Source organism: Poromitra crassiceps (genome assembly GCF_964638095.1).
Source record: "Poromitra crassiceps genome assembly, chromosome: 12".
In the NCBI taxonomy this organism is placed as follows: Eukaryota; Metazoa; Chordata; class Actinopteri; order Beryciformes; family Melamphaidae; genus Poromitra; species Poromitra crassiceps.
In genome coordinates, this window is record NC_139632.1 from 27,519,302 (window position 1) to 27,546,684 (window position 27,383).

At 42.1% G+C, this 27,383-nt stretch overlaps 1 protein-coding gene across 1 annotated transcript in view; it reads right to left on the reverse strand.

Moving 5' to 3' along the window:
• adgrl2a (adhesion G protein-coupled receptor L2a) overlaps positions 1-27,383 on the reverse strand; it is a gene marked incomplete at its 5' end in the record, with an annotated part of 126,961 nt that overhangs the window by 75,696 nt on the left and 23,882 nt on the right. The window contains 2 exons of the mRNA XM_083648255.1: positions 1,078-1,187; positions 16,253-16,466. Coding sequence (XP_083504381.1) covers positions 1,078-1,187; positions 16,253-16,466 — 324 coding nt within the window. The remainder of the gene's footprint in view (positions 1-1,077; positions 1,188-16,252; positions 16,467-27,383) is intronic.

Sequence of the window (27,383 nt, forward strand, 5' to 3'; positions counted from 1 at the left end):
GACAAGGTGTTGGAGACTAGAGAGAAGAGAATCTGGACAATGGAGGGGGAGGGCGAGAGCTGAAGACAGAGAGAGAGAGAGAGAGAGAGAGACAGAGAGAGAGAAAAGCTGAGTTTCCATCCGAATATATTGCAGATCTTAACCGAATCTTCAGAAAATCAGCAAAAGAAAATGCAAAATTATGCACGTTTCCATCTACTAATGTTATGTGAATATTAGGAGTTGATACATGTACGTGCCGTTGTCTTTCAGGCAGCGACTGAGCTCTATGAAAAACATATACTAATTTAAAGTTTCTTGATTATCCACAAAGCTACACCATAAAATGGATTACCAGGCGCCACTCCTCAATTCGGCATACATAATCCACTGAGCAGTTACTGTAAGTGAATAAAATGTCATTTAGAAGTGAGTCGCCTGTTAATCCCGCAGTCTTCTGTTAAAACACACTGTGGCAGGCAGGCGGTCTAAACCTTCAAATTGTGCCTGAATATGTGCTGCTTATTGACCTTACAAGTATATTTAGTGTATGCTGATATGTAGCGTGCATCCTACTGATTCAAGCCTTTGTCAAGTTTTACGGTCAGAGTGTTATCTTTTGCAAGTAAGCAAGGCAACATGAAAGTGCATAGAGTTTGGTTAAACAAGGAGTGGTTAACCAAGACAAGGAAGATTTGCTTAAACTGCTTACACTGCACTTTCTTTTGCATATATATATATATATATATATATATATATATATATATATATATATATATATATATATATATACTTTTTTTCCCCCTCCCCCCAGCATTTCCACTCACGTTTTTTAATACGCAAATCGAAAATGCGCATAAAATAGGTGGATGGAAACCCACCTAGAGAGAGAGAGGGAGACAGACAGACAGACAGAGAGAGAGACAGACCGATAGACCGGCAGGCAGACAGAAGACAGAAGACAGAGAGACAGACAGAAGACAGACAGACAGAAGACAGACAGTGATTGTGAGCAGGGTAGGAGAGCGAAAGCGAGGCAAGCGGTGGATGACAGGGAGGATGAAAGGTTTCAGTTCCTGACAGAAGGTTGATACTTACTGTAGGGCACACACTCATACTGGACCTCCAGGTACTTGTAGGTCCCTGGGCAGGGGTCAGGGAAGACGTCCGAACCCGTGATCACAATGCACTGGGTCCGATTGTTGCACCTGTGAGAGAGAGAGACAGGAAACAAGCGACGTTGAGTCACCATGCCAGCCTTTTCATCAAGTACATTCTGACAAACACAAATAACGCGAGAGAAGGCAAAATAAATCTGTACATAAAGCAGAACATTGTGGCTTCAAAAACCCAATAACATGACATCCTTCATTCTTCACCTTGCAGCTGTGAAATACTTACATTCCTCAACAAGAAACTTGATAGAATTACACTGCACAAAACATGGTGAATTACATGTTAGCCCATAGCATTGCCATTTAGGCTGTTGATAATGTCAATGCCAAGCCATTGGTTTTCATTCAAGGCTTTGCTGCTGGGTCTTTGCCTCAATAGCTATATAGTGTAAAAGAGGTTCTTTCTTTGTACACTGTACTATTCCACTGTGTCTTTTACAAATGCCTGATGGCTCTATAATAGAGACATCATCAGAGTGCATGTACTGTATAGACCCAATCACAATGTTGCTTTCATATCTCGCGGGTAGAAAGCTCCTGCGTCACGTACAATTTAATGGTGCAGAGAAAACGGGGGCGAGGAACAACTGAGATGAAGAGAAAATGGTTCCGTCTAAAATGCAGGTTTGATGCTTTCATATCTCATTAATAACAACACTTTCACTAACGTTAGTTTGGAGACCTCATTTACCTGTTGGGCCACAGAATAAAGAAAATGACAGCTTGAGTTTACCGTATCAAAGATGCTAACACTGTAGGCAACATAAAATAAGCACAGCAGGAATGTCCGGGAGGTCGGATCACCGTGCTTAACTACGGTATATATCTTTAACGTTACAGTTACAGCTGAAAATGACAGCAGAAAGAAACAAGTTTGCGATATCTCTGCGATTCAAATCAATCGCCACCAGTTGTCTACCCAGAAGTGAATGTTGTTAGTATGATGGTCACGGTGAATTGGTCTATATAGGCCAATGAAAGAATCCAACAAAGTTCTGTGGGATTTTGCACATGCTATAACAACTGGCCATCACTGTAAAATATTTATTTCTTATTTTCTCTTGTCCGTATCATCTTAACGCCCACTAAGATGTCAGTCAAATGTGCCTTTGGCTAAATCATTAAGGGACACCCGCCTTTGTGTCTCTTTGTCTTTGTGACTTTGTGACACGATACTATTTGACTGCCTTGGCTATACGAAGTTTTAGTTTTTAGCATGCTCTCAAAGTTTAACTTTTTCCCTGTTGGCCATCATACCCTCTCTGACCGTGAGCCTGTTGGCCACCATACCCTCTCTCTGACCGTGAGCCAGTCGAATCAATGGAACACAATGGCCCCATATCAAACAGTACCTAATTAGCTCCTCTGTGTGTGTGTGTGTGTGTGTGTGTGTGTGTGTGTGTGTGTATGTGTGTGTGTGTGTGTGTGTGTGTGTGTGTGCGTGTGTGTGCGTGTGCGTGCGTGCACGTGCATTCGTTCATAAGGAATTACCAAGTTGAGAGTTCACAGTATATGATTCTATACACAAAACAGCACTGAAAACAGGCAGGGTAACATATTTCTACAAAGAATGTACTGCCAGTCAAAAGTCTAGACACACCTGATTGAATGTACTATGTTTTTCATTATCTTAAAGCCATTTTGATCTAAGGGCTTATGCTGAAATGCTTGAAATGTGTTTATTAGACAAATATAAATATTGAAGTTGATGCCTATGTCTGAATTTATTTCCAAAGCCTTTTCCTTCCCATGCCTTTCCTGTCAGTCAAAGGTAGTAAATTGTGGAACAGTCTACAGCTTGCAGTAAGGGAGTGGCCCACCTCATTTTAAAACTAATTTGAAGGCGTGGCTCAACGCAAACCAAACATGTGACCACCTTTAATCCATCCATCCATGTATGTAGTACGCCATACTAAGTACGATATCTATCATGCATATTTGTGAATGTGTTTCTCTCCAATGTTTTTAATCTATGTTTTTATTGTAACATCAACCTGTCACAGGGACCACAGATGGAAACTAGCCTCTGGCTAAATCTGGCATATTTACATTTAATGTTCATTAAACATTAAATTATTAAATGTTCATTAATAGCATTTAGTAATTTTATCTCTTGATTTGTCTTCAGATTATTGACATGACCGCTGCACTGCACACTTACACTAAGTCAAATTCCTCCTATGTAATCTGATTACCTACTGTGGCAATAAAAGTGACTCTCATTCTCATTGTCCCTGATCATAAATACATACATACATACATACATACATACATACATACATACATACATACATACATACATAATGCTTACTTAAAAAATCTAAAATACAAGATAGTTTTGATTTGTTTAACACTTTTTTGGTCACTGCAACATATCCATATTATTGTTTTGATGTCTTTACTGTTATTCTTAATTGTTGAAAAATATATAAATATGCATATGGCCTCAAATTTGACTGGTAGTATATATGAACTATTGTAGCCAGTAAAAAAAAAAGTCCATGGCAGGTGACTTTTTTCTTGTTTACCAGCCCTGGGCAGGTGAGCTATCAAAGTTAATTTTGGTCACTGGCCTTTAACATTATGCCATGGGCCATTGTAATTGAAGTGGCCCAGGGAATAGCAGGTGACCACCCCCTTCGCTCCACTCAAATGATGATAATGACATCAATACCCTGAGCAAGGCGCTCTGCCTGCCGAGGGGACTCAGGATTCTATCGGCGTGTGAGGAGCCTGGTCGATAGCTCTGTTCTGTTCTGCTGATTTAGCAGGAGCCACAGATAACATTTGTTTCTTCTTATCACAGACCAGTGCACCCATTTGCAGCCGATCATTGGAAAATGTATTACTGGTTGCATTGTATTGTGCTTTGGGTTTTGCCTTTGTTTTGGGCTGCTGAGATAATCACGGCGCTACGTCCCACTGTTACTATGCGATAGTGCAGTGGAACACAGGACAGTTGTTTACCGTGGAGGTGTATAGCATGGGAACAGAGTGACACAGGGAGCTGGACATCAACATTCTTTTGGTTTCAGATTGAAAACAGCGCATACCATGAGGACATGTGGTGTACAGTGGCTCTCCACCTCGTGCAGCACACAAATCCATCCAGCAACTTGAACAAAACCACTAAGTCACAATAAGAGTGCAGAACGGAATTAGCCATTACACCTTTTCTTTTTTTTCTGACCAATCATGAAAGCAATTTATCTCACAAGTCCATTTAACCCCCGCCCCCCCCCACCTCATGCAGGGTTTTTCATAGACAAATTGTTGGCACCCCTCAAAGAGGTTTTAGCCACCCCCCAAAGGCCAAAGAAATCCTGACAATGACTGATATATTTGAGTTCAGGGCAAGCCTGACTGCATACTAACTCAATCAAGCATTTTTACTGTATCATTTTAGAGAATTTCAAAGATAAAGTCTCATTTGTACTTTGAAATGAGTAGGTCTGAAACTTGGGGTGCTGTGAAAACACATTGCTCCATAATTTATGACAATGACTGATATATTTGTGTTCAGGATAACCCTGACGCTAAGCCAAAAGTCAAATGTACGCGTCACCCCCCAAAGGCCCATTCTGAGCCAGGAAAAACCCTGCATGCTTCTTCTCCCTCCTACTCATCCACTTCTACTTCTCTCAATCAGCATCTATGGCAATTAAAATAACTAGAAATCCACACATGAATTTCTAGTGTGGAGACTGGAGACGATGTGCCATGGGCGCACTTTTTTTGGGGGTGTGACCAAAGTCATGCTGTTTAGCTTCCTCTGTCTATGTGAGCAATTGTGATGTCACCAGTGATGTCATCAGTGATGTCACTCTAGCAATTGTGATGTCATCAGTGATGTCATCAGTGATGTCTTAAGGGCTCATTATGCTTTCCGCATCAGCGAGGAACGTGAGTGTCCACGCGGAAAAGTGACGTCAAATCAGCAGACACGCCCCTCCGCAAGGCTCCGTGCGGACGGTTTTCGCCTGGCCGTGCACACCCCGAATTTTGTAACTACGCAGACGCGGCTGGGCGGACAAAGTGGAGTTTTCAAGATTCGCGCTCAATTCCGCGAGCAGAAACCCGCACAGAGTATAAAAGCTCCACACGTTTCCTCGTCGGATTCCGTGTCTCTCATTTCCGTGCGGCCGGCCAAAGCGTCAAGCATAATCCAGGCTTTACTCGAGCAAATTACCTTTTACAGCAGCCATTGTGTGTGTCTAAAAAGCAGAGTAAACACAGGTGCAACCAAAGACACAAAATGGCTACTGTGAAAAAGGCCCATTGAGTGCTGCATCGTGGAACCAGGCCTCCTTATTATAGTAGTAAGATTCACAACTGCAGTTTCTTCAAATACATGCACATCAGATTACATGTGTTAGGTATCAGATTACATGTGTTAGCTATCAGATTACAGATTTGTATTTTGTCAAAGCAAGAAAATGTGATTTATTTTGACATGAATAAAAACAGTGTTGTAAAATCAGTACACCGGCTGTATATTCTGAGCGGTCACAAGGCCATATCGCCACGCATTTGTGTGTTTGTGTGAATGCGTTCTGCAGGGGTCTCAACACATTTCACTTTATTAACGACCTCCATGTGTGATAACAGATGAGAATATCAGCACACTCTATCTGTTTTTATGGAAATGAGTGACCGTTTCTGAATTAAAACACGCGCCTCGCGCTGGCTCCATAATGTAACACTTTTTCCTCAGGTAATATTTCATGACTGCAGCTCTTTCCATATTTTATGTGGTCAGTTTGATGATTCTGTCCCTTTTGCTCATGCATAAGCATATCATGCAAGAGCAATATAAATATAAATATAATATAAATGACATAAGCATATCCTGCGAGAGCAATATAAATGACAATGCTTTACCTAACAGACGGCAATGAGAACGGGAAATGAGTGCCTGGCTTATATGTAGGCCTATGAAACAGAATAATATCACAAATAAAATTCATAATAAGACAGTGTTTCTCAGGGAAATGTATTTAAACAGGACGGAAGCATTGAGCAGGGGAAATATTCTCTCATATTTCCTTTGAATCAATGTTGGCATACTGTTAAGTGTTGATGGCTCTTTCTGATGCATTGCCCTCATTTTATAGCTGGGGAGCCGGGCTCCTGATCTATGGGATTGTGAGTCGGTCTCATCTGTGAAACCACGGCCTTCTCCTGAGACCAATAAGCCCTAACGACTCCTTGTATGCAAAGTCCTCCTAGCCCTCCATTTGGAAGAGAGCCTGTAATTGAGATTCCTCCCATAAAAAGTTCACCATTTGGGCCGACTGGGGCACACGTCTCAAAATGCAGACTAATTAAATACACGTAAAATATGATATCTCCAACCAACTTTGGATAGTCTGAGGCTATATAGTAATTAAGTACGTACATTACATAATGAAGATGAAGTCAGAGGCAGCTTTTCTCCAGAGTGAGTTTTATAAATACCTTGATTGCTCATTCTTTTCCAACAAAATTGGAAAGAGAACTGACATATTTGTACGTACTGATATTTCGGTTAAACTTGAATTCAAAAAGAGTGAGAATAATTAGCCAAGTGAACCAGTTGGCTACTAAAAAGTGATTTACATTTGATGAAAAGTAAGTATCTAGTATCTAGTCTACTGTATGTATGTATGTATGTATGTATGTATGTATCTAACCTCTATAATGTTTTATTATTTTAAAATATTCAACAATATTGTGTCACTCAATTTTTTCTCTGGTGGATAAGTCCAACTTGTTACTCTGCAGTGGAGTGATGAAGGGAGACAGCCCTGCTGGCCTGTTAATCACAACGAGCTATTAATCCACATCTCATCCCATCACATGTCTGACCTTTGACCTTTAGGGAGAGCCAGATATCAGCACAAAGTCAGTATCGCAGGAAAATGCCACTCAGATTTGATGCAAATCTCGTATAGAAACGAGCGCTCGCTGCTGACAGCGGGACGGGGTGTGTGTGATAAGATGCCAACAAGGTGTAAGTAATAGCACTCCTGATACCATGTACCCACATGCAATTTAACCTTTCCCACTGCCATCATAAAGCATGTCAAAGGAATAATTGGACAGTGAGATAAGAGGCTAATTGAATAATAAATTGCCTCGGGTGAGAAAAATACTACACATGCCCACCGAAACGGGTTCATGGAGGAGTTGCTTACATCTAAGGATGCTCCTAAAACTCCTAAAAACGCATCTGAGATTGTTGTGCCAACTGCTCGGTTTCCCGCTCCCCCGGCTTTCCCAAGACCCATTTGCAATTGACAATATAAGAAATAGCAGCAGCAGCAGAAACAATCGCTGTGTAACCGGAGGAGAGGGGCCACATGAGTGAGGGGAGCGCATTACCCGAAAGAGGGACAATTTACTTCCCGGTGCTCCCAGTTTGAATTTCAATCAAATTAGCGTCTGTTAAACTCAAAGTGACCCGTCTAGCTCCATTTCATCTGAAATGCTGATGAGGTTCATGGCACAATTATCAAGGCAGACATCTCTCTCAAGAGGCCAGCGCCTGTTGATAGCAGACAGGCCACTGCAAAATTTAATCATTTCCAGGGCCACAGAATGGCAGCAAAAAGAAACAATGGGTTGCAAAAAGAGCGCGCGCACACAAACGCACTAGGCATGTAATCACCTTCAATATCAGCATATTTAGAGCATTTTTCCAGGGGGGTGGTCTAATAATGTTTCAGGAAATAGGTCGTTAGAAAGGAACCGTTAGAAGCCAGCTTTCAACTTGAAGTCTGACCCAATATCCGGGCGAGCCATCCCCAGAAACGTGTAATTACTGTCATATGCTTGTGTTTATGCTATATCTACTGGAGCTGCCAATGCTGCTCAATAGGAGGCTTCCAGCCTTTCAGCAAGCCAGGGGGAAAGGCTGCCCCCCCTCGCTTCTCTCCATCTCACCTATTGATTTTTAAACCAGCACTGGTATATTGTCATGCCACAGGAGGCAACAGAAATACTATTGTGACACTCTGTATAGGTCTAAATCTGAGCTTTTTAGACACGCACAATGCAGCGCTGCCCACTGCCCGTGATAGTGCTTTCTGATGTTTGATTCATCTGAAAATTCTTATATTGTATGGAGCAGCACAACAGATGGAGATTTAGAGAAAACCTCTGTGTGTTTACAGGGAAAAAATAATAATTAATATCTGCATATAAAATTGCACCTCACACAAATTGCCTTGCATGTGCGCCAATGCCATGCTGTTTTAAAGTGAGAAATTGACTTATAGACCCAATTATACATTTTCATAATTGTTTTTTGTTTGGTACTTGCAGCTGTTTGACTAATCAGGATCACTCACTGGTCATACTGTAGTTCAGGCTTATTCAACCGGTGGCCCGCGGGCCACATCCAGCCTGGAAGCAACCTCTGAGTGGCCCAGTGAGCATGGCCAGAGACACATATGAGGTCACCAAGGTCCGGACCTCGGTAATTATGGCAGAGTGCAGTCCGTGTTTGACGAGCTGTCCTGAGCTCAGTTCTTAAGCTACAGCGGAGTTTCTGGTATCATCGGAAACTAGACATCCAGAGGAATACGTAGGTACCAACGCTGTTATGCTAGCTTGATGGAAGTGGGTGGACCATAGCTCCAAATTCAGTGTTTTTGACAAAGGAACACGTGTGTGTGTGTGTGTGTGTGTGTATGTGTGTGTGTGTGTGTGTGTGTGTGTGTGTGTGATGTGTGTGTGTGTGTGTGTGTGTGTGTGTGTGTGTGTGTGTGTGTGTGTGGGTGTGTGTGTGTGTGTGTGTGTGTGTGTGTGTGTGTGTGTGTGTGTGTGTGTGTGTGCGTGCGTGCGTGCGTGTGCGTGTGTGTCAGGAGGGACCTACTGGTAGATTCTGTGCATTGATAGCTCTTTTTTATTCTGTTTCTACTATACACTTTGCGAAGTGCCTGGGCCAGATATGAGACCAAAAACATTTAGTTTTTATTTCAAAACTGAAACAATACACATTGCTATTTGTTTTTACTATATTAATTTTGCAAAAAGAAAAAAAGTGTTTGTTTTTTTAAATAGGCCGCTGAAAATGTCCAGCATATCTACATTTCCTGGTTTTAAAATCTGGCCCAATTGAATTTGTAATTGAATAGCCCTGCTGCTGTAGCGTATTTTACAGACCTTTTATTTTATTTGCCAATTCCTCAATGATAGTCTGGAGAATAAACACACTGGTATTAGAGTAATCTGGTGCCTCATGAACTTGTGTCCACCCCTCTGGAACGCCCAGCTTGAATGTGTAGCTTTATGAAATCTTAATGTGCGGTGCTTTAAATAAGCACAAACAGCGTATGTAGAGAGAGGAAGTACAAGGCTGTCAGGCTCCTCTGAGAGCCGTGCAAGCATTCCTGTCACTGATATAAATAGTCTGCCGTAAGCCCCCAGCATCATTCAGCTCCAAAACATGATGGACATTTGAACTCTTTCCCACTATGAGAATAATCAAGAAATACAGCAAGAATATTAACAGACGGCCTAATTACACCCAACAACACAGAATATCCATTTAAATACACTTCTTTATTTTGACTGACAAATACTTGGAAAATACAAGTGATTGCACTTGCCTTAATGTTTTTACATCACAACACTTATTATTAGTCACTTATTACTAAATTTCTAGTCCGCTAAACCCTTACATATAAACTTCATCATCAAGGATATTATGTAAGAGGATTTCATTTCTGATTTTGTTTTCCATTGGTGAAACACAAACATTCTAATACAGAACTGTGAGTCTGTGAGTTGATCTATTTATTTAGTTGAGGGACAATGCACGTTATTGAACATTACTGTAAATATGGCAGTGTTAGACAGGCAGCTAATTCACACACACACACACACACACACACACACACACACACACACACACACACACACACACACACACACACACACACACACAATAAAAATCTGAAAAGCCAACAGCTTATGGGTAAAATGTTGTCTTTTAAGTTCTTCCATCTTTCCAAGCTGTATATATTTTTATTACCAAAAAAAGTAAAATAAATCAATCGAGATATCTTTTTTGAGAGATTTCCCCTTTTTGCTTCTTTTAATACATTATTTAGAAATGAAATGGCCCCAGTCTAACTCACAGCTGTCCTGAAATTGCACAGTTGAATTTCCCGTCCCTTATTAGCGAGGTAGCTAGCTCCATTGATCATTGTTGTCAATGATACGCCCTTTGGAAACCCCATGATCCACAGACACAGCAGCAGCAGCCATGTCATGTTACAGCAATCAATGAGCTTGTTATCGAATACTTACAATAAAGCTCATTAGTCAAAATAGAAATCAATAAATGTAAGCCACTTATTCATATCTTATATCTTAATATGTTCTTTTTTGTGAAAATGATTAATCAAGATGGACCATTGTCATCTTTACTCGTCCTCAAGGTACTGCGATAAGCACCGGCCGCCAGATTAGAATCAATAATAGTTAAGCGCCAGATGGTGCACTTATGTACGACTAAGTGTTTTACAGAATATTTCTATATTCAAATAATAATTTTTGTATGCTGGGACGGTATGTATAGCTTTTTATGAGTAAAACTCAAGCACTTTCAAGGTACCTAAACCAAAAATGTCCAGACTAGAAGCCTTGATCATAATATCTAATTGGAGCAGAATGGAAAAACGCCCCCCTTTCCGTGTCTTGTGTGAGACGCCAGGAGACAACAAACAAATATGATGACGGGATTGTTTCATTTAAAATATTAAAAGATGGTTTACATGATTGTGTAGATAGATGAAACACCAGCTTGAAACACTGATGATTTAAAAAATCGAGCATTTTTCAAGGAGTATATTCAAATTCAAGCATATTCCTAACCTTGAAAACATAATGGTTAAAATTCAGCATTTTGCATTTTTCAACACTATACGAAAAACCCTGTGAAGCTAGTATAAGTTGTCATTATTGCAGTTGTAGTAGCGCAACTGATTACAAAAAAAAAGAAAGAAAAACATGAAAAATCAATTAATTCATTATTCCAAACTGTACTGCCATGCAACTTCACATCTGCTAGGGAGGTGTCCGTCCACGTGAGAAATTCCTGCACAGATTATCGCCCACATGAGTCGACTAACTGCTTGCAGCTGAGTGTTCTAATTGAGCCACAATAGTCCTAAGGCTACTTTCATCAAATCACTGTGCTCATGAATAGAATATGCCAACCAGATATGAAAACAACGCGAAGTGCCAACAGGATCTATCAAACTCACTGAAGCCTCAATCCAATTCTCCACACTTCACCAATGATGTTTCAAAGTAAACACACTTTTACACACAAGTGCTAACGTGATTTTTTTTCCACCAGACTTAAATTAGTAGGCCAGGGTAATTATAGAAACAAATATTGGTGGCTCTTCAATTCTTTATTGATGGAGACCGACCCCTAAGAAATACATACACAGTGAGCAGAGAGGCAGTGGGTTGCCCAAATATGGAACATTTCAAGTGGGCTTACAGCAGGAGAGAGGATTTTGACTTGAGGAGATGTGGTGCACTCGGACCTCCTAGCTATAATAATACTACTATAATAATACTATAGTTCAAATATGCTAACACACATTCACCACATTTCCCCTTTGAAGCAGCAGCAGTTTTGGCAGCAGACTCATTGCTTCATTAGATTTACTTCCTATGTGCGTCTATTGCTATAAATAAATGGAAAAGAAAAATCACTAATTAGTCCCAAATGCAATATTCAAGCTGTCCCTAAATCTATTTTCATGACAATGGATTGTTTTTTTTTTCTTTGTGCATTGACTATGCAAACGCTGTTTTTACAGTATGCATCGGAAATAAAGTGTGCAACTTATGGCTCATTTCACATACATAATGCAATGATTTTCGCAGATATGTTTATCTCAATCACTATCCATGGAGAATATCTAAATCTATATATACACATACTGTACATACTGTGCCATATCATGCATCCCACGAGAACTCGCTCTGACTCTCACTCTCACACTGATTAAAAAAACAAATAAAAAAATCTGTGTCATGTAAGAAAATGTCAGTCCGTTATGCATCAGTTGGCATCTTTTGTCTTTCTTCCTTTCTTATCAGTGTGCAAGTGCTTGTTGGATTCTTTTTGTCTTCGATTTGATTTTTGAACCCATGCACCTGAGACCAAATTGACATTCAAATGCTGCAAAACAACAAAATCACACAAAAAGCATGAAAAAGCACTGGCACTCTGGCACTCTCAGTACTGTTTATGCATGTGAGGAATGAGGCCAAGTGGCACAGTATAAAGAAGCCAGTGGAAAGCGTGCTTACTGGCGGCTGGCTTTGCTGTCAGTGGGCTGGTGCTGGGTCAGTATTTGTGTTTCTCTGTGAGTGTGTCTGAGGGCGCCCGGCGTAATACCAGGGGCCAGCAGGAGGGAACAGGGTGGCTGCAGCCTCTCAGACCATGTGAGTCAGCTATCTGAGTGCATCAAACAGGGCTTGACAATAACCCCCTGAATACAAGCGCTCGCCTGTTTTATTATTTTTTTATTTCCCAAGGCGGCGCACGAGAGTTGCTGACAGTCTCATACCGTCCAATATCTCTCTGTGGCACTCATATGTCATTCCATCCTATGCACTTTGCCTCAGATGGCATCCCTGTGTGACAACTGCTCTCATGTATAAGGTCTCATGTATACAGTGTTGCCGGTGGCGCCCCACTGAGCTGTGTGTGTGTGTGTGTGTGTGTGTGTGTGTGTGTGTGTGTGCATGTGTGCGTGTGCATGCGTGTGTGTGTGTGACTGTGCGCGCACCTGCATGTAAGTCCATGCACCTGCGTTAATTTTCCACTGAATCCCAGTCTTTTGCACAGAGTGATGAGTAGAGAATGAGTGAGTTCAAAATGTGGGACGTATATGTGGTGGAGCAGCGAGAGTGTAGGAGACATGGAGCTTCTTGGGGCCGGTGCTGCCAAGAGTCTGACCGTAATCTGACCAATAACATTTACCAATGGGCCACAGAAGAAGGGCAATCTCTAGGAGTTAAGCAAATGCTCTGAGGCAATGACTGGATAAAGCACTTTCTGTACCATTTATATAGGCAAATACGTGATATTCCTTTTAGAGTGAGTCCAAGGGCCATATCTTATGCCCAGTGCAAGTGCAAAATCTTTGTTAGTTTCTAGCACTCAAAATCTCCCTTTTTCAAGGTTCAAGGTTCAAGTTTATTTATTTGTCTCCCTTGGGAGAAATTTGTCTTGGAGACAGAGATTCGAGCTGCGTACAGACATTTAACACAGATACATCAGATACATTCCTTTTAATTACCACTGGGTCACTGAAACACATCCTTTGATGTACTGACCCAGTGGTAATTAAAAGAGAAAATGTATAGAGATTTTGAGTGCTAGAAACTAGCAAAGATTTTGCCCTTGCATTGGGTGTAAGATATGGCCCCAGGATTTTTACTGTGATTGTTGTTCATCGCTGCAGTATAAATCCTGCCCCCCACATTGGGCTGGGTATCGTTCCAAATGTTTCGATATCAATACCGATACGATACCTTTACTTTGAAACCGGTTCCTGAACGATACTTTTTTCGATACCAATTTTAGAAAAATCTATTTTTAACAAGAACAACACTACACATTACAAATTGAAATTACCATACAAATCTTTCGTTTTATTTTTTGAAAGCAGTTTTACAGCATTAAAAAATAAAGTTGTCTAAACGTATTGCTGCCCCTACAAAAAACATTTGAGTACAAAGGAAAGAAATGTAAAATAAATAAATCAGTGCAAATAGTTTTCAGTGCAAAACAGATTGTTGCAAATCAGTGTTTAATGCTCACTGCAGCAACAGAACGTTATTCTTGTCAAAACTGTGATGACACGGCTCCACTTCATGCATGGAAGACAATAGTCTGAGAATTCACTAGCCTATCAATATAGCCTTAATGGCACAAAGTGAATCGCATTGACATTCAACACACTATCATGACATCAGCGTTTGATAATGAGCTGCTAAAAATACATAATGGGCGATAACTGCCCGCTATTAACGTTCACGCATATTAATTAATCAGTTTTGCAGAACGTTATCAAATGATTAAACGATCTACAACTCATGGCCAGATGCATCGATTTCCTCAAGTCCCAAGTGCAGCAAAGAAAACAGGTCTTTTTTTACAGAATAAGGCTTTACTGGGAATCACGCAGTATATATATATTTTTTTTTACATTTTAAATTTGTATAGAACACAAACAAGACAAAACAGACAAACAGGCTCAGACACAGGGGAAAGAAATGAAAAACAAAACAAAACAAAAAATATAATCAACATTACAAAGTGGTGCCGCCAGCCACCTAAGGTTCTTATGTTCTTGTAAACGATATACCTGGGATCTCACTCAAGGGGTCTATGGGAAGCCAGCCGGGTGAGTCACCCGTCACCCCTAGCCTCGTTGAGGTAGACTAAAAACGGGTCCCAGATAGTTATAAATTTTCTAAGTGCATTGGTTCTCAGGAACCTAAGTCTCTCCATGCGTATAACAGAGGTCATGTCCGTCAACCACAATTGGAAAGAGGGTGGAGAGGGAGATTTCCATTCCTTCAGAATTAGTTTTTTGGCGACAGTTGTCCCCAGTGTCAGAGACTGTTGCACAGCTGTAGGAAAGTTCAGAGAAGACTCCGAGCAGCCGAAGATGGCGAGTTCTGCCTCCGGCTGAAGGGCCACCCCGTAGGCCTTAGAGTACCAGTCAAATATTCTGGCCCAGAATCCCGTCAGTGAAGGGCAGAACCAGAAGGCATGAGACGGAAACGCGGGATTGGCATCGAGCTTTAAATATAGCCAGACTTTTGATTATTTCCACATTGTTTCCGCACGCTGCCTGCCTCTCTCATGTACAACAACACAGCAACCTCCCCGGCTAAAGTGGGTGTAACTTTTCCTCCATGCCTCTACATGACAGCCAATCACCAGCCTTATTAGAGCGTGGTGCAAGCATCTTGCATGCTTATACTAGTGTAGGCTCAATGACGCTGTTCTCTCTTTTTTTTTGCCTCTACAGTATGTGACAGCCAATCACCAGCATTATTAGAGCCTGGTCCAAGCATGCTGCATGTTTATAGGCTCAATGACAAAAAAAAATTGTATCAAAAATTGGTATCAAATGACAAGGCATGTTTCGATACCCATTAGTAGCGAAGCAATTGGTTCTGTGTCAAAAAAGTATCGAAGTTCGATACCCAGCCCTACTCCAACATGCTAGCGGATGGGAGGTGATCCAAACTAATGTATCAAGTACATGGAAAATAGATTTTTCCCAAAGATAGTTTCTGTCATTTTAGGTAGTTCTTATCATTCTGATGCATGTTCAAGTGCTCATTTTGCGGAGAACTTTGTTTTCAAAGTTGCTGTAAGTGATATATTTTTGTTAAGTGTTAAATAGCTCTACATTCTGACAGCAATCACTAATATTGAGTGTTGGGTCAGTAACATGGTTCTGCCAGTCCCTCTGCTTTGTGGTAAACAGAAGAGAAACTTGTATCACTTTATTCAAACAGGAGAGAGAACTCTACACAGAGGATTGAGTCAACACAGTTCTCATTCCTTTGGGTTGGTGTTCTGGATCGGATCACCAACCCAAAGCGTCAATATTTGACTACTTGGGAATGAGAACCGTGTTGACTCAATCCTTCCTCCAGAATCACTTACAGCACCTTTAATTAGTTATTAGGCGATACAAAAATATTTGATTGACAGCTGTGACAGCCACTCTCAAACCTCCGCCAGAGGGGGCTCTGCCCAAGTCTGCTGCACAGACTCACGCTCCAAATGACGTCAAACAAGCAAGATAGCCGCTCGCTGAAACTGATATTTTTTCTTCACTTTTGCATAGCGGTAAGAAGCAGAGACGCGTTGTACACATGACATGTTATACAGTCAATGGTCTATAGAAGCATTATCTTTTGCCTTAAGTTGCCAATTATCCTCTCCAAAGCTGCAGAATTCGTTGATTTTGTTACATTATAATGATTTTGTAAGAGCTCCAACAGTTTTGGTAGTCTTGGTCACTTTGGAACAGGAAGTATTGATGCAGTTTTACCTCGCTGACATGATCTTGTAGGCATCTGGGAGGTAGCAGTTGATGTTCTCCATCTGGAAAGGGTCGGCGTCACAGATCTTATCATCTGTTCGCCCATAGTTGGCGGTCTCGATCATGATGACATCACTTCCTGGACAGCGCAGGTCGATGGGGTAACCCTCACAGGACAGCTCTCTCCGCACCAAGCCGAACGGCAGGGCAGCCCGACTGAACCCTGAGAGGGAAGAGAGAGGCAGAGAGAGAGACAGAGCGAGAGAGAGAGAGAGAGAGACTTCTATCAGTACAATTGGAAATCAAAGGGAGATGCGTAGCTGTGCTAAGACCGGAGGAAAGGTGGAAGGCAGGATATTATAGGTGTCGATGTTGTAGATATAAACAAAGATAGCATAATTACATATTTATGTATGCTCCTTCTTGCTTTGTTTCAACAGAGTGCGGCAGGAAATGCATTAGCATGGGTTCCCTCGTCTGGATGTCAATGGGATTTTTCATGGGACTTTTGGTTAGATGCCTGAAATAAAGTCTGTGGTTAACAAATGTTTATGATACTTCACCCTTTTGTTCAGCAAGATAATCTTCACAAATCAACACCACAAGCATTTTCTGACTATCGCAATTTCTGGTGATCGCATTGACGCTTCAGAAATAATCAAAGTGGTGTTGACTTGTGAAGATCATCTTGCTGAACACAAAGGTCTCAGTATCATAAACCTTTGTTTATCACGGACCTTATTTCAGGCATCTAACCAAAAACCCATTCAAAAATCCCATTGACTTCAAGATGAGGGAACCAGGCGATGCTGACTTCCGGTTGGCCTATAAAAAATGTAAATACGTCATCCCTGCAGCAGTAACAGTTTGGTGGGTGAGCAGTGAAGCTACAGTCGAGCTACTGGCCTGACACACATCAATATATTGAGTGAACAGTGAAGATCTCAGCAGCATGAGTGGGCTGATGGAGTCAGTATGTCACCAACACGCCCAAAATGCTCCTGAATAACAATCGATGACTGTCATTAAAGACTCAAGATTCAAGATGCTTGTGGTTACTCTGGTTGCCCAAGTACACTCGTGTGGAATTCTTAGGCCAGGAGGCTCCACAGGACAGAAAATATAAGCAAAAAGCAACACGTGATAAATATGAAACATAGCATAAGAGAGCAGAACCACACAAGAGCAATAATAAGATCTATTTGAAAAGAGAAAAACAATGAAGGACATCAGCAATGGCAGTGCAAGGTGTGCTATGATGAAATGAAAGATGCGAGATATTTTTTATGCATTAGGTATTGCACTTAGTTCAATATTACAATCAGTCAGTCAGTCATATTGCACACTGTGTGCGTGTGCATGCGTGCATGCGTATGTGTGTGTGCGTACATGTGTGTGTGTGTGTGTGTGTGTGTGTGAAAATATCTGGAGCATTGTACAGTAAGCCCTGAAGATCATCTATCCGAGCTTGATGATTCACACGTGCTATCCACAGTTGAGGATTGATGTAATGGTAAAATGTCTGACTCCATTAGCATTTAATTTGACATTGTTTTGAATCAGTCAGCACCCACTACCTCCTTTGACAGGCCGTCTTTTTTGTTTTTAGGTCCTGTCTTTCATTTCAATATGGGAACGCACCACCATCCCAGAGTCTATCATTGGAAACTTGTGGTTTATTTGCAATACGCATTTTTCTATCCAAAACGAAAAAGCCAAACAAGCATCTGTACAACATGAGAGGGTAATTTAATCCAACACTGACAATGGAAGGACAGGCTGTCGGGAGGCTGGGGGGAAGAAGAAAAACGTAGGTGTGGCGGGTAGACAAAAATCAATATTGTGGCCTTGTATTGTGTAAATGTGAACAATGCCAAATAGCTTGTTAGGCTAAAAGTTCACTATTTTACTCTATTTATATGTGAACAATGCCAAATAGCTTGTTAGGCTAAAGGTTAACTATTTTATTCGATTTTCTCCAATCCCAATCAGGGATTCTTTTTGTCAGGGCAGCTTTCCCAGAGCTTGGCAACTGTCAGAATAGAGCCAAAAACAAGAGCTGCCTGTCAGTGGACTGACTGAACCAGCACTGACACAGGACCACTGACTGAACCAGCGCTGACACAGGACCACTGACTGAACCAGCGCTGACACAGGACCACTGACTGAACCAGCACTGACACAGGACCACTGACTGAACCAGCACTGACACAGGACCACTGACTGAACCAGTGCTGACACAGGACCACTGACTGAACCAGTGCTGACACAGGACCACTGACTGAACCAGCGCTGACACAGGACCACTGACTGAACCAGCGCTGACACAGGCCCACTGAATGAACCAGTGCTGACACAGGACCACTGACTGAACCAGCGCTGACACAGGACCACTGACTGAACCAGCGCTGACACAGGACCACTGAATGAACCAGTGCTGACACAGGACCACTGACTGAACCAGTGCTGACACAGGCCCACTGAATGAACCAGTGCTGACACAGGACCACTGACTGAACCAGCGCTGACACAGGACCACTAAATGAACCAGTGCTGACACAGGACCACTGACTGAACCAGTGCTGACACAGGACCACTGAATGAACCAGTGCTGACACAGGACCACTGACTGAACCAGCGCTGACACAGGACCACTGACTGAACCAGTGCTGACACAGGACCACAGTTTCCTTGTGTCCAACAGTGACAGTTGTGAGTGGAGACATGGCATCTGCATCTGCATTACTGAGGACACGTGGCCACCTCTTTGGCCTTTAGATAATGGAGCTGTTACCTGCAACTGTTCTTGGTTGTTGGCGAGTTCTTTAGATAATGCTGCTGTTACCTGCAACTGTTCTGTCTTGGTTGTTGGTGCCCCTGCCTCCCTAATGAGGTTCAGTTCACAGGCAGGCAACAGGAAAAAATGCCATCATTATTCCTTTTCAATGCACTAATTTGTTTACCAGATTGTCACCTGGACAACTGGGACCAAGCCTCTACATGCAATTCTTTTATAATTACAAAGAGCTTCTTTTGCTTCTTGTGACGAGGGATGCACGATGATATCGGCACGTTATCGGTATCGGCCCAATATGATATCATTCAAGCCTGTTTAAGTAGGACGAATCTTAGTTTCGTTTGAAAGAAAATGTTACATAAATTAAAATATGACACTTATATTAGTGTAAGTATTTTTCTTATGTTGCCCTTTGAATGTGTACATTTTGAAAAGCATTGTATTTATCTCTGCATCTCCAGTGGGCCATCATGATAAGAGTAGGCAATAATAATGTGTTAATTCCACTACAGGAGAGACTTGATGTTTTCTGAAATAAGGTGGGAAAAAATAGGCGCATAAATCGGTATCAGCAATCGGCCGAAAGAGTTGAAAGATATCGGCCAAAAAAAGCCAATATCGTGCATCTCTACTCATGACTCATTCTGTGAGATGTTGGTATGGCTATACTATAGCGGCAGGTTACTTACAGTAAAGCCATTGACTTGAGCTCCGCTAAATCGGCCTGGTTTTACCCTATTGGATGCTTCATCAATTAACTACCAATACAATTATCTTTGTCTGATTGAATGCTATGCTACACTGGCAGGGGATTCGCATTCTGTAGTGTACCCCTCGCCGGGAAATGCTACTGTGGTATTTTGCAAAAGAAGATAAATGTCAGTTTGCATTGCCTGATCCTCAGTTTGTGCACCAATCAGGTTGTATTGCCGAGGTGCTCAGCGCTTTATATTAACCAAGGCAGACCTCAGGATAAACAATGGCTGTGTCTCTGTGGAGTGGGGCAGCTGTCTTAGCCTATCTCGCCTCCATCAGACTTTATTTGTTTGGGAGCAGAGACTCACCAGGGAAACTTGTGACCGATAGGCATGTAGAAGTCAAGGCTTTCAAGTTTGATAGGCTTCGGCCATACTTAAAAAATAAAGAAATAAATAAAGAATATATATATATATATATATATATATATATATATATATATATATATATATATATATATATATATATATATATATAAATATATTCTTGTCCAACCCTTTTCTCTCTGGAGTCAAAAGAACGCTTAAGGTGATACACAATTTATCAGAGGTGTTGGCTTATGAGAAAACCCCCAAATGGGGAAAAAATGAAAACATGGCATGTCAGGAACAGGACTTGACAGCCAATCTGGAGTTCATGTCAGTGCATTCCAGCATAGCTCCATCAAAAGTCAGCCGCACACTATGTAATAAGTAAGAGAACCTATGTAATACATCAATCAATGCCAAATTACAATTTTTATACTCACACCATGCCTTGAAACTAGCCTATGTATAATGGAAACATCTGTCTATTGCGTTTCTGTCACTAGTTCTCTCATCCAAAGGAAAAAAGACAGTTTTCATATCAAGGCCACATTATGGTATGTCTGAAATATTTTAAAAACATTTTAACCTGGTTAACTTAAATCCATATGGCCCCACTATTTAACAGCTGGGACATATACTATTTCAATATATGAATAATATACTATATATTACTGTATCATTATATGAATATCTTATTTTATTCTGTTTTAAAATGTGTGTGTGTGTGTGTGTGTGTGTATATATATATACACACTGTATATATATATGTATATAAACAGGGTTGCCTTTTGAAGCGTTTTCTAAAAATTGCGTTCAAAAAACTTTTTTTAACCACGGACCTTATTTTATGCATTTAAGTTAAATCCCCATTCTAAAACCCCATTGACTTTTCCCCATAAGATCCAGGAGGTCTGGGACTTCTGTCTTCCATGCTACTTCCGGACTCATTCCTGCGGTGCTCTATACCAGTGGTCCCCAACCACCGGGCCGCGGACCGGTACCAGGCCGCAACGCATTTGGTACCGGGCCGCGAGCTGGTCCAATTTTTTTTAATAAACATAGGCTATAATATTATAGGCTGTGTGTGGTAGTTGAAACATAGTTTCAAGTTGACGTTTATTTATGTTTGTAGTTAAAACAAAAACATAAATACTGTATAGGCTACATACAGTACAACACAAAAGGCTGGTGAGTAAATATATATGTAACTAAAACCATTAAAATTGACAACCGGTCCGCGACTTTTTCTTCCATGTATCTACCGGTCCTTGGCACAAAAAAGTTTGGGAACCCCTGCGACTGCGTCTATACAGTATATTAAGTCACAGCAGAAAGGCCAGCACACAAAAAAGTCATTTTAGAGGTTTAATACCTTAGTTAGTATAAACCTCTAAAAGGACTTTTTTGTGTGCTGGCCTTTCTGCTGTGACTTGATATTGTATGTACACCGAAGTTGTATATATTTTTTGGAGTGTGCTCGCTTGTTCACTTTTTTTCCTCTATACAGTATATGACACAAAATGTGGAAAAGCATAATAGGTCCCCTTTAAAAATCATTATATGAATATCTTCAACAAAACACACTCCATCACAATGAGGCAGAATGTTGAAACACTTGAAGTAATTTCCCCCCATCATCGGCCTGGCCTGGCCTGGCCTGCATTAGCTGGCCTGGCAGTAGAGATGACACAGACTTCACATGGATCAATTGGACAGCAGTCATATATGGCCGAGGGGGACACGTTAGCATGCACTGGCCCACTCTGTGGCTGGAACTGATCTGTGGTTCCTCCGCCGTGTGCGAGGCCTCCCAGTTTGATCTCCAGGACCCGCGGCCAAACCCACCGATGTTCCCTGTCCCAGGAACACTGCTAAAACACTTAACCCACTCTGTAGCGCCTTTCAAATGTCCGCTTCTGGTTTTATGATTGAGAAGCGATTCAGTCAGTCGGCGTAAGTGGGAAAACAGAAGCTGAGGCAATGAGGAGATAAATGCATATGTGCTCAACAACAACGTTAAGAGTCCTACTGAAATACACTGGCAGCTTTTCCGCTGTGCTGCTGTCGACAGGCACTGAGATGATGATTCATTTTCTCGCTCAGATCTCTGCAAATCAAACAGGAGTGCGGTCGTCTATGAGCGCTTCTATTCTGCAGCCGGGCTCTGTGTGCACCATAGAGCCCAAGCCTGTTCTCAAACATCATCCCAAAAGCTTGTCCCCATTAACTAGGCCCTGGCTGAACTGCCCCTCACCCTGGGGTCAGATAGTATTTTTGGCACTGGGGAGATGAATGACACTGACACGTCAATACGTACAGTATGAGGGGGACACCCAATAGTCCGGCGGCAACCAGATCTCAGCCCACAGACCGTATAAATTACGTTGCTACCGTGACATCACCAGATCTCAGCCCATAGACCGTATAAATATATGGACGTTACGTTGCTACCGTGACATCACCAGATCTCAGCCCATAGACCGTATAAATATATGGATGTTACGTAGCTACAGTGACATCACCAGATCTCAGCCCATAGACCGTATAAATATATGGATGTTACGTAGCTACAGTGACATCGGTCGTTACGTAGCTACCGTGACATCACCAGATCTCAGCCCATAGACCATATAAATATATGGATGTTACGTTGCTACCGTGACATCACCAGATCTCAGCCCATAGACCGTATAAATATATGGACGTCGTTACGTTGCTACTGTGACATCACCAGATCTCAGCCCACAGACCGTATAAATATAGACGTTACATAGCTACCGTGACATTACCCATTTGTATTTGGACTCGTGTTTTGAAGCGGCTGGCTTTTTCATTGTCGCGGCCTACTATTACTCCAAGATTGGCGAGCTGCACGATCACTGGACACAACAGGCAATCACAAATCCCAAAACATAGTCTTTTCTATCATCAATTTTACTCGAAATGGAACTATAATTTACAAAATGAATGCTGCATTAAAGAAACTCGCTTATTAGGAAAATGTTTACTGGGGCCATAAATCAAGTGAGAAGTAGCGCCAATATCCCATTCACTTCCATGTAACCGGACTGCTTTTTGCAGCCAGTGGAGTCGCCCCCTGCAGACCATTCGAAAGAATGGAGGTTTAAGTTACTTCCGCATTGGTTTCACAACCGGAGCTAGCAGCTAGCCCACTGTTTCATCCCAAAGGATTTGAGTCATTATTACCATTTCTATAGTACAATACAGTCAATAATGTTCTGTTCTGTCTATTCTCTTCGGTTCTGTACAATTCAATTCATTCGGGTTCAATTAAACTCCCGCTCGATTCTTTTCTCTTCTATTCACAATGAGATTCTGCAGAAACTGTCTCCATTACAGAGACAGAATTGATGCTGTCTGTGATCCAACAAAACTATTATTTTCTACTGTGATTATTATGCTATGTAGAGACTTCCAGTAGTCAAGCGAACCAAAGAAAGAAATATGTTAGGACTAATTGTTGATACACCGCTACAATGACACATCAAAATCTGATCCACACAGCCACATGATATAATGGAGGGCTTCTGTGCAGGTTTCTAATAAAACTTCTCTCTCTCTTTTCAAACAGAGAATATGGAGGCACCAAAACACTATCGATCATGCTCCGACACAACGATACATTGCAATTACAACAGAAGACGAGTGTGATCACAGTGAATTGAACATCAAGGAAATTCCCATGCTTACTGTCTCACTTCACACAGTCATTTCATCGTCCTCCAAATGAGCCAGAAAAGTAATCATTATTTTGCTCATGGAGTCATTAGCATATAATAATTCAGGGAGAACACGACACCGAGATTATTTACCGACCGTGCGTATCTCCACTAGCCTGGTAAAATCACGTGAAGTCACATTCTGTTTCGCTCGGCGGATCAGCCTGGACTTCCAGCCCGCCCCCAGCGACTTCCACAAATTAGAATGTAACCAGGCCAATCAGGGACCTGCGCCGTAGTTCACTGGTTCTCAAACTTTTTCATGTCAAGGACCCCCAAACTGACACAAATTAGACCCAGTTAATAAGATTTTGTCCCAGGGCCCCCCATCTGATATGATTTTTGCTTTTAGATGTTTTATTACAGAAAGGGTATGAAACCCATGACCAAAACAGTCTTACATTCTATCATTGTGTTACTTATGGATAGTATTATAGTGAAAATAAATTATCCTCCTTTTTGCTGGGAACCCCCTGAAGGACCCCTGGGGGTCCCCAGACCTCACTTTGATAACCACTGCCATAGTTGATCATGTAACCAGCCAATCAGTGCAATCACTGGCCAAACAGCAATGGCGTCACCTGAAGCAACGAGCGGTAACGAGCGGTAACGTTAACATTAGTAGAGTAAACATTTCTGCAATAAGTGCAGTTATTGCAGAAATAGACTCAGTAACAACAATTAAACAAGAACAAGAGTGTGTGCACCAGAGGAGGTTCTGAGCAGAAAATAGTTTTCGCCGCTCTTCCGAGTGGATTTGGACTCGATTTGGAGACGCTGATTGGCTGAAGGAGTTGTCTGTCAAGGCAAGTACTCCCGCCCACTGAAATAACTGTGGACGTCTGGGAGTCCAGACTGATTCAGTACGAAGAGCGAAACAGAATGTGAGGCCATGTTATCATGATGGTTTTTGGCAGGCTATATCTCTACATCTTACAGTTAAGTAAAGCGTGAAAAACACATCTGTACATGTAACGGTTTGTTCAATGTTGGCTGTATGAGGCAGAGGCACCTCATTTATTTTTGTTTTGTTTGTCTCTTGAAATCACGTCAAGGAGGATCTCAACAGCTTATTAGAGATGCGGAGAGCACTTGTTGCTACATTGTGTTTGAGGGGCCTGTTTGCTTCTGTGCTCTGTGCCATGGAGAGGGGGCTGCTTTTAACTTGTGTTCATTTTAGGTCATCAGACACACACACACACACACACACACACACACACACACACACACACACACACACACACACACGTACACACACACACACACCAACACCCCGTTCTTTTCATCGCTGGTAATACTTGAGACGCCTCCGCAAAATGTGACATCTTGTAGCACTAGTTGGTTGTGACGTACAGTGGCTGTGATAGTGCAGCCATCCACGCCTATACAAAGAAGCAGAAAGACACACATTGCTGAGATGAGATATGCCTGTCATTCAAGCCCCTAAGAGATGGGTTTTTTTTTTTTATAAAAGAAACTCCTCCTGCACTAATTAAACAGTGAGGGGTGAAGGATCATGGCATATAGTCAATATTATATCATGCGGAATTCTCAATCCTGTGTCCATGGAAACCTGCAGCAGCGGTGCCATAATTGGGCAGAGCCCTATCATGGCCTTGTTGACACTCTTCCTTATCATGCATTCTGGTCAGACCCCCCCCAGCAGCACAGCGTTTCAGTTCCTCCCTGCCGGCTATGTAGCGAGCACTGAACTCACAGGAGTGATCAGGCGCCTATGCAATAGTACAATGGCAAGCATTCAGCAGGGGCCCCGACTCTCTTTCCACAGACTGTAATTAACTTGTAAGCCCTAGTAAATGACACTGGACATATACCTATTGTCCAGGTGGAAATGAGAACCGGACCAATAGGGAGCAACTACTTTTATTTTCTCCGCTAACACACATGCAGCTACGATTGCCTACCAGAGTGCTTTTGTGCATTTATTTTATTTCCCCCCCCCCCCAAAGCGGATCGCTCAATCTGCACCACGTGCTGATTACACGTGGGTGTTATCGCTAACACGCCACTAATTGATTTTGATTGGTGCCATGGTCCTCTGTTTCCATGGGTTACAGCACTTTATTACTCCAATGAAGCACCTCTATTTAAAGCTTCCCAGGTTGGCATTTACTATCATGTTTAACCTTTCCAATGACATTGAGCCAATACAGAAGCTACGGCGGAAGAACGGCGAGAAAATCCGGTACGTAAGGTGGACCTATTAGGCCCAGTCTCTCCGGTGCCCTAATGTTTTAATTCATTTTTCTCAGACAAGCCAAATCAATTGGAAAGTGACCATCTGCCAGGATATGAGTGGCACTGAAGCGGAGGTAATGAACAAAATGTCTTCCTATTTCACACAAATGACGAGTCATTACGATCTTCGGCATCCATGTAGGAATTATCTTATTTTTTTTATCCAATTTTTTCGGATTTCCCCAATACTTGTGTGCCACAAACAAGGTCCTTGATGTTTTATTTAGCCTTTTATTTATTTTAACTATAGGCATGTAACATTTAACATGCTACTTGTGTTGTTTCTTGTCAATGTTCTTATTTGTATGTCTATATGCTGCAACTCAATTTGCCCTTTGGGACACTAATAAACTTGAACTTGAACTTGAACTTGAATACTTTCCCCCCAATTCCCAATTCCCCCTGCTGTCCCAGTCATTGCTCCACCCCCTCTGCTGATCTGGGGAGAGTTGTAGACTAGCACATGCTTCCTCTGATACATGTGCGGTCGCCAGCCGCTTCTTCTCGCCTGACAGCGAGGAGTTTCACCCATAGGACGTAGAGCGTGTGGGAGGATCACGCTATTCCCCTCAGTTTGCCTCACCACCAAACAGGCACCACGCTTGACCAGAAGAGGCGCTATTGCAGCGACCAGGACTCATATCCTTAATCTGGCTTCCCACCCGCAGACACGGCCAATCGTGTACGATTGGGGGCTCGAACCTGAGACCCTCGTGTTAGTAGGCAGGGAATTTACCTGCACTACCTGGACGCCAGACACTGACATTATCAAATATGCATGGAACATGCTAAAGACCATGTCCACGCAACTAAAATCCTATGAAATGGTCATATGGTAGTCTATATGGGGGGCGACCTCGACGCCGCCAAAAATGATTCCACAAGACACCGACGATACAATGTAAGAGAGAAATTCTCTGCGTTCTTATCAGCACTATCTTGCGTCCAGTCTACTATATGCTTTTCATATTAAAATGAGCCAGTGTAATTTGAGTTCCACAAGCCTCCAGAGTTAGTCAAGGGGCAAAGCAGGGGTTGATCAAAAGGCCCATTCAGCCTCTCACACCGCCACCATTGTGGCCAGAGCACAAAGGAGCTCTCCACATTATTTTGATGTGAAAGCAGATAATTTTTCTGTCCAGAGCCAGTGAGAAGTGTGACGGGGACGCGCCTGACGCTTGTCGTCTACTGTTAACGCGGCCCTTTGATTCTCCTGGCCGCTGCGACGAGTGCTAAACAGCTGCTTGTAAATGAGCTAGCGTCTCCGCTCAGGAACCTGC